The sequence below is a fragment of the Eulemur rufifrons genome, chromosome 2, assembly GCF_041146395.1.
Source record: "Eulemur rufifrons isolate Redbay chromosome 2, OSU_ERuf_1, whole genome shotgun sequence".
NCBI classification, from domain to species: Eukaryota; Metazoa; Chordata; class Mammalia; order Primates; family Lemuridae; genus Eulemur; species Eulemur rufifrons.
In genome coordinates this window covers 57,576,340-57,585,529 of record NC_090984.1, presented here as the reverse complement: position 1 = coordinate 57,585,529, position 9,190 = coordinate 57,576,340, and the positions used below count along the sequence as shown (strand labels likewise).

The 9,190-nt window shown below is 34.9% G+C and overlaps 1 protein-coding gene across 1 annotated transcript; it reads left to right on the top strand.

Moving 5' to 3' along the window:
• Positions 1-6,043: 6,043 nt before the first annotated feature.
• On the top strand, positions 6,044-6,982 carry LOC138377452 (olfactory receptor 4K14-like). The gene has a single exon (XM_069462383.1). The coding sequence runs from the start codon at positions 6,044-6,046 to the stop codon at positions 6,980-6,982; it is 939 nt and encodes a 312-aa protein (XP_069318484.1).
• Positions 6,983-9,190: the final 2,208 nt, after the last annotated feature.

Here is a 9,190-nt window from a genome sequence, read left to right as displayed (position 1 = left end):
TTATGAGAAATTCTAAGGATATCTCAATAATGTAATATTCAATGAATAACTGTTCAGGACCTCAATTAATTGCAGACATCGAAACAAATCAGTCAGCTGACCAAAATTACTCTGCCTATTTGGACAACATGGACATGCAGTAGGATATACCATCTGTATCACAGATGTTTCTTGGTGATCATATATCACAACAAGCAGGATATGATTTCTCTAGCAACTAGAATTAAAACATCAATTGAATCTGATTATGTAGATCAAAGTCAAGTTACTGATCAACATTGCAGAAAATATCTCCTTAGTACTTAGAGTCAAATGATGATGAATTTTTAAAATTTCACTAATTTTTAATGCTGGGCTGATGTATATAAGGTTTTTCTTGTCTCCTTGTTCTTATTTGCAGACTATGCAACAGTTGCTTTCACTCTTAACAAAGAAATTCTCAAGAGATGTCCAAAGTACATTGTTTCTAAGATTTTTGTTCTCTTTAGATGTAGCATAGGAAAATTACACCTAAGGGACCACTTCAGTTGGTAAATATATTTTAGGCTGAAGGAAAGAACTTCAAGATACAGTGGATGTCATCTCAAGCACACACTTGAAGAGAAGACTAAAAGAAAATCTGATCTAAGAGAAAAATTTGTGTTTAGTAAGTCATATCATTTTTATGATTCTTGTCTTCAAGGTAATTCTTAAAATATTTCTATGTCTGTGTTTCAGGTATGCCCACTAGGCTTGGAGTTGGGAATGGCTTCTTTAGCTTTTGACATATTCAGAAAATAATTCACAGTTTTTCTCCTCCTATCATATCCTAGCTGGAATTTCTATGGTTTCTTTAACAATAGTGCACACAACACTATAATGCACTACCTTGGAGATGCGCTCAGGTCTGCTTTGGGAGATCATGGTTCTTTGTTAGTTACTCAATACGAGCAGCTTCCATTTCTCCCATTTAAAAAGTTAATGTTTTTCATAACAGTCAGAGAATTGTATGTAAATAAGGTAACTTTTAGCAGAGAGAAGTAAAAAGGGTTACATATTGAGTGAGAAGGGATATTACTACAGACAAAGGATCAAAACTCATACCTGAGGGAGAAGAAGGCAGCATGAGCTAGTGGAAGGTACCGGACTTTTTCCCTGTCTACCTCACCAGTATGTTTCAGGCAATCTATTCATGTCTCTGAGGACAAGTTTCTCTTTGTAAAAATATAAATATTGAGAATCTCACAGAGTTTTAAGATTATCACAGAAAAAATATTTATGGAAGGACATTGCATCTCTAAGGGGATAAAAAAAGTGTTCCTTATTCTCGTACTCCTAAAATAGCAACTCAATTTGTCTCCTTTCCCTAATCTTTCAATTTCATCAATCCCAGAATTAACATTACCCCTTTTATGAGCATTCACCCTCTGTTACCCATAAGAATTCTGAAGGTGCTTTAATAGAATATCCTATGGCCGCTTGTTGGTCCTTTGATACTATGAATAACCCCTCCTTGGAAGGGAAGATGAAGGGTGAAAATATTGTTACATTTTTGGAAAGCAAGAGCAATGTCTGATATGGCCTTTGTATCTGTACCTCTTACAGGGTTGCTGAGTACGTGTATGTTAATTTCGAGAGAGTGTAAGTAGTAGATATTTTAAAGAAGGCTGATCATGTATATTTTGCTTACAGAAATTGCTTGGCTGCACAATAAAATTATTGCCAATAAGCTTTGGAAACTGCCCTACTTTAAGATCAACTTTAATGGATAGGAGAAATAATTAACATATACTAAAAATCACTGAGTGCTAAGAGTTTAAGTGTTTTGCGTATTTTCTGATTCATCTTCACAACACATTTGTTATTTGGCATGTCCTCTTTTCCCATAAGAGGAAATGGAAACAGAAACAGGTTTAGCTTGAGGCCACAAGATCAAGTATAGAGTATGATTTCAGATTAGATGTGACTAAAAAGTCTGTGGTTATTCAATTGATTCTACTAAATTTTGGTTAATATTAACAGTAATATAATTAGTTCACTAATATGAACTAATAATTTCAAAACTGATAAGGCATTTCATATTGATGAATTTTTCCCTTGAAATGTACACGTTCTTTTTAACAAATTCCTCTCTTGAATGCAGTTGGAGTCCTGGTTTTGATATTAGTTATCTTCTCTGTCCCTCGTTCCACAGGTACAGAACTTGTTATTGAAAATTTATCATGGAAAACTTTGTATTGATAAAAAAAAGTATTTCAGCCAAGCTCAGTGACTCATGCCTGTAATCCTAGCATTCTGGGAGGCTGAGGTGGGAGAATCACTTGAGATGAGGAGTTGGAGACCAGCCTGAGCAAGAGTGAGACCCCATCTCTATTAAAAAAGAAAAAAAAAAATAGAAAAAATTAGCCAGGCAACTAAAAATAGAGAAAATTAGCCAGCCATGGTGGTGCTCACCTGTAGTCCCAGCTACTCAGGAGGCTGAGGCAGGAGGATCGCTTGAGCCCAGGAGTTTGAGGTTGCTATGAGCTAGGCTGACACCATAGCACTCTAGCCCTGGCAACAGAGATACTTTGTCAAAAAGAAAGAAAAGAAATGAAGAAAAGAAAGAAAGAAAGAAAGAAAGAAAGAAAGAAAGAAAGAAAGGAAGGAAGGAAGGAAGGAAGGAAAAAAGAAACAAAGAAAGAAAAAGGAAAAAAGAAAGAGAAAGAAAGAAAGAAAGAGAGAGAGAAAGGAAGGAAAGAAAAAAGAAAAAGAAAGAAAAAAGAGAAGAGAAGAGAAAGAGAGAGAGAGAGAGTTTCAATAAAAGATCAGATTTTTCAAGTTTCTCAGGGGGCATAAATCTACTGGAAGTAATAATAAGGATATTTTCTTTAGAAATTAGGGAAATCTCTATTATTGAGATGTCTTTATTTGTAAACTGAGATTATTATCATATGTCCCCTTATCCACAGCAAACGTATGTGATTCTCCTTCAGGAGAATTTTCTTTCTTCCTAGTCTTAATTTATGCTTTTGTGTCCTTAGCAAAGGGAAGGGGAAACTAGTGTGCATGATGCAGTAATGGTTTTCATTGTTCATCTGTGCTCATTGGAACCACCCTGGAGATTTCAAAGGATAAAAGAAGTGAGACACACAAAAACTGAAACAATCCCAAGAGAGAGAAATAATAAAGGAAGAAGGAAAATGGGCAATTATCTTTCTACCGTATAACGTGAGAAATATTGTCACTTTACTTAAGGATGAATGTATCATTATTAAATTTAAGGATAAATAATCAGTCATCACTGAAGTTTAACCTCTTGTACACGCAACACTAACACTGAAAGATGTACTTTCTTTACACATGTATGCAATTTATTCTTGTCTTACAAACTATAGATAGATGATGCATAGATAGGTAATATTTGCGTTTTTGGTAGTCAGGAAATGTTAATATTTCAAAGCCTAGGGATTGCCCAGAATCCATTCATATAATTAAAGGCATATATTTTCTACTGATAGACATGAGTTATAAGGAGGTTCCAGCCAGAGTTCATCGAGTAAGAATCTAAGGCAGAGTTGTCTTCTAGTTTGGTTCATCTCTTTCTACATGGTACTCTACTGAGGTTTTTAAAAATCCATTTAGTTTACTAAATGAATTCCATTATAGTGTAGCTTAAAGTTAAAAATAAATTTTGTGCCCAGTTTTGCATGCAAATTATTATGCCAAGATATTTATTATATGGTCTTCTATATAGCTTCTCTTCTAAAGAGATTATACTTTAGAGAAAATAGCTAAAAATTACTTTTATGATCTTTTACAGAAGACGTTCAACTGAGGATTTAAGAAATCATTACACATAGTACAGGCAATACCTCTGAGATATTTTGGGCTCAATTCCAGACTACTGCAATTAAGCAAATATCTCCCATCTGAGTACTAACCCGGCTCAACTCTGCTTAGCTTCTGAGATCAGACAAGATCAGGCACATTCAGTGTGGTATGACCATAGGTAGCAAATAACTCAATAAAGCAAGTCACATGAATTTTTTGACTTCCCAGTACATGCAAAAGTTATGCTTAGATTATAATGTAGTCTATTATGTGTGCAATAACATTATGTCTAAAAAATGTACATACCTTAATTTAAAAAGACTTTATTGCTAAAAATGCTAATGATCGTCTGAGCCTTCAGTGAGTCACAATTTTTTTGCTGGTGGAGGTTCTTGCCTCCATGTTGATGGCTGCTGACTGATGAGGGTGGCAGTTGCAGAAGGCTGAGGTGACTGTGGCAATTTCTTAAGATAAGACAACAATGCAGCTTTCCACATTAATTGACTCTTTCACAAAAAAATTTTCTATAGCATGCAGTGCTGTTTGATAGCATTTTACCTATAGAAAAACTTCTTTCAAAATTGGAGTCAATCCTCTCAAATCCTATTACTGCTTTATAAACTAAGTTTATGTAATATTCCAAATCCTTTGTTGTCATTTCAAAAATGTACACAGAATCTCCACAGGAGACAATTCCTGTGGAGAATCTCAAGAAAAATGTGACACAATGCCATGAAATGAACTCATGGTGTGGGGAAACTGGTGCCCATTGAAATGCTTAACAAAAGTTTGCCACAATAAAAGTGTGTCAGTCTAAACAAGAGCTGTAAGTTCCATGGCTGATTCAGCCTTACCTAAGAGGTAATAAAGTGATGTTATTTCCCTAAGTAATAATAAAATGAATAACCACAAAAAAAAAAAAGTTTGCCACAAACCTTGAATGTGTACAAAAACACAGTGAAGCATGATAAAAACCAGCTGCAATAAAAGGAGGTATGTCTGCACACAGAAATTGTATTGTATATATATGTTGGGAGTTCGTGACTCTCCCAACAAAATGGGTCCAAGACAGGATCGTGGCAAGAGATTTGGAAATAATAGAGACAGAGACAAAGTGTAGTTTAAAGTGATGGAGAAGTCAGGGCTCCTCCAGTATTCCCAGGAGGCACTGAGTGAAGTCCCACATCAGTATTTACTGGTACAGCAAGCAGTTGTCCCTGGTCATAGATTTTTGTGTATAGATCATTTGTTTAGGTTTCAAGGCTCCCCAAAGGTTTCAAGAGATCCCTTACCTAAACGGTTATAAAGCTTTTTCAAGATAAATATTTTAAGCCCTAAGTTAAGAATAGACCTAGCTGAGCAATACAAGTTAAAGATAAAATCCTTAATTAAGCAGTAACACCTAAAACAGGAAGAGATAACCTACATAATTTTCTAATCTATTTCTCTATATACCGAGACATGTGGTCAGGAGTGAAACAGGAATAGCCTTGAGGTTTATGATAGTTCCAGCTGCAGGTTGTCTGCTGGGCTGACATCCTTTGATCAGTCTCTTAACCGTGGGCCCCATGCCGAGCTCTGCCTTGCACAAGCTCCAGGCACTGGCTTGCAGGCCTTGAGATCGGCGCCGCCTTGCAGTTGCCCTGATCAGTGGAATGTCTCCCTTGTTGCTAAGCAGCTTCTGGTTTGTGAACTAAGATGCCTACAGATTCCTTCAGTGCAAAACTCCTGAAACTTTCCATGTCTCTTAACCGTATTTCCCAACATATATCCTATAATTTATACTGGATTTTAATATCAATTCACATTCACCCTCCTAAGTAGATGACCTAATTATACTTATTTAGTTTAATGGTTGGTAGTGGTGCCCCACTCAAAGTCTTTTTACAGGATTAGTGAACTGCAGCTAGTTTCCAGATGATACTATAATCTTTATTAATCTTACTCCTTCCCATACTGTTTTTCTAACTCCCTTCTCATGGGAGTACCCTCTTAACAAATCATTTTCATACCAATCCCATCTCAGGCTCTGTTTCAGGGAAAGCTAATCTTAGGCAGTTCACTTTTCTTTGAGGCATAGTGCCATGTATATATTTGGCCAAGATTTTTCTTCACAATTGTGCTTTAAATTCTCACAGATTCTAAATTTCAATATGAACACAAATTTCTAAAATTAAGTATCCTTCCTTACCCCAGTAACTAATGATCTAATCTTCTCTCTAGGTTATTTTAGAGAGAACACTGAATAAAAATGGATGGAGGAAATCAGTCTGTAGTGTCCGAATTTGTTCTTCTGGGACTTTGCCACTCTTGGAATATTCGGCTCTTACTCTTCATAGTATTTTGTATGATGTACCTGATCATTGTATCTGGAAATATTGGCATTATGATCTTAATCATCACTGATTCCCATCTCCATTATCCCATGTACTTCTTTTTGGCCAACCTGTCCTTTGTTGATATGTTGCTCTCCTCAGTCACCACTCCCAAAATGATTGCAGACTTCCTCAGGGAGAACAAGACCATTCATTTTGGAGGCTGCATGTCCCAGGTCTTCTTTTCTCATTTTATTGCAGGGCTTGATATGGTGCTACTGGTAATAATGGCCTATGACCGCTATGTGGCAATCTGCAAACCACTCCACTACTCCACCATTATGAACCTGAAAAATTGCATTGGACTGGTGGTGACTTCCTGGGCCATTGGCTTTCTGCATGGCATGAATCAAATGGTTGTGACTGTGCAGCTTCCTTTTTGTGGTCCCAAGGAAATAGACAGCTTCTTCTGTGATACTTCACTGGTAATCAAACTTGCCTGCATGGATTCCTATAATTTGGAAATTTTAATGAATGCTCAATGTGGTATTATGGCCATAACCTGCTTTATTCTATTACTGACATCCTACACATATATTCTTCTCGCTGTCTGCAAAAGCTCTAAAACTGGTGCATCTAAGGCACTCTCTACCTGTACTGCCCACATCATAGTGGTGGTGCTCTTCTTTGGACCCTGCATCTTCATCTATGTGTGGCCACTCAGCATCACCTGGGTGAACAATTTACTTGCTGTGTTTTACTCTGTTTTTACACCTATCCTAAATCCACTTGTTTATACCCTGAGAAATAAAGAAATGAGAAATGCTATGAAGAAGTTCAGACACTACTATGGAGATTCCAAGGGAAATAATTAATGCCTAGAAACCTAATGATACTTCATCATGAGGGAATTGTCCAATCAGTCTTCATGTGTCTTCAACTATATTAGGTAGGATTCTAAATTTTTTAACAAAGGCGTGCATCCATCCTGCTGTATAGCATCTTAATAGACTTCTCTTGAATTTATTTCCTAACTTCCTTTGGAAAAAAGTGTTTCTGTAAACTTGGCCCCTCCTCTGAAAACATTCACTTACATTTTTTCTAAAGGCAATGGCATTATTATTTTCTTAACTTAGCATCCTGCACAAATACTAATGAGGAGAGGCAAAAGAAAAAACAAAGAGGTAATAAAAGTGATAAAATACATAAGGAATAACAGGGGAGGTTACACTTACTTAGATTTCATTAACTCAATAAAAGTTTTTTAAAAATGCTATTTCTCTTGGTTACCCCAGTCTCCAGGACTAACATTTATTTCTTAAATTTATTCAGTGTAAAATCCTAAAATAAAATCTCCCTGAGTCTAGGGACCATGTATAACATGGTTAATTATGAAACTGTAGTACTAAATATATTTCAGTGATTAATATATAATACATAGTGAGTATTTATATTTTAATGAATCATTAGAGGTTAGTTGTTCTTTTCAAATACACATAAAATTTATTGGGCTAAGTGTATTTAAGTATACTCTTGGCATTTTTTTTAAAAATTCCTAAATTTCCAAATCATAAATATTTCTTTCTTTCTCCCAGAATTAGTAATTAAGTCCATTGAAATTTACTTGTAAGAATCAACAGTAATAGGATGTCCTTTCCCCAGTGCATATTTTTGTCTACTTTATCTAAGTTCAGTTGTTTGTAGGCATGTGGTTTTATTTCTGGGTTCTCTATTCTGTTCCACTGATCTATGTGTCTATTTTTTATATCAGTACCATGCTGTTTTGATTACTGTAGCTTTATAATATAGTTTGAAGTCAAGTGATGTAATATCTTCAGCTTCGTTCTTTTTGCTTTTGCTATTCAGGCTCCTTTTTTGTTTCTACATGAATTTTAAGATTTTTTTTTCTAATTCTGTGGAAAATAATGTTAAAATATGATAGAATTGAGTCTGTAGATTGTCCTGCACAGTATGGTCATTTTAATAATATTGATTCTTCCCATCCATGAGTAGGGGATGTTTTTCCATTTGTTTGTGACACTTATGATTTCTTTCATCAGTGTTTTGTAGTTTTTGTTGTAGTGATCTTTCACCTCCCATTCAATAAATGCTGCTGGGAAATTTGGATAGCCATACGCAGAATAAACTTTATGTATATCTCTCATCATAAACAAAAGTATACTCAAGGTGAATTAAAGATGCAACTGTAATACCTGAAACTATAAAAAATTCTATTAGAAAACCTAGGAAAATCTCTCCTAGACATTGGCTTGAGCAGATTCTTTATGACTAAGACCCCAAAATCAAACCAAACAGAAACAAAAATAGACAAATGAGACCTAATTAAACTAAAACTTTCCTGCACAGCAAAAGAAATTATCAACAGAGTAAATAGACAACATACAGAAGGGGAGAAAATATTTGCAAACTATGCATCTGACAAAGGACTAATATTCAGAATCTACAAGGAACTCAAACAATTTAACAGGAAAACAAAAACATTAAAAAGTGGGCAAAAGGATATGAACAGACACTTTTCAAAAGGAGACATACAAATGGCTAACAAACATATGAAAAAATGTTCAACATCATTGCTCATCAGAGAAATGCAAATTAAAACCACAATGAGATACCATGTTATACCAGTCAGAATGGCTATTAATAAAAAATCAAAAAATCATTTGCTTCAGCCATCCTACTTCTAGATATCTACTTAAAGGAAAAGAAATCATTATATCAAAAGATACCTGCACTTGTATGTTTATCACAGCACTATTCATAATAACAAATATATTGAATCAACCAAAGTGTCCATAGAATACAACAAAATGCAAACAAAATACAAAAAACTGACAGAATAATAATAATGCCATTACTATGCTCCACTGCTTACTCTATGTTCTCATGTTATATATATTACCTTCAGTGTCTTTATATTATCTCCAAATTGTGAATGAGACTCAAAAATATGAATCCAATTTCCTCAAAGTAACACATCTTTATTTTTTCTTTATTTAAAGAATTCACAGATCAATTTGATTTCCATGACTGTTCATTTATTAAATGACACGTACAAAGCAATA

Bases quoted from the DNA above. Each gene is read 5' to 3' on its own strand.
- LOC138377452 (XM_069462383.1), top strand. From the start codon at position 6,044: ATGGATGGAGGAAATCAGTCTGTAGTGTCCGAATTTGTTCTTCTGGGA.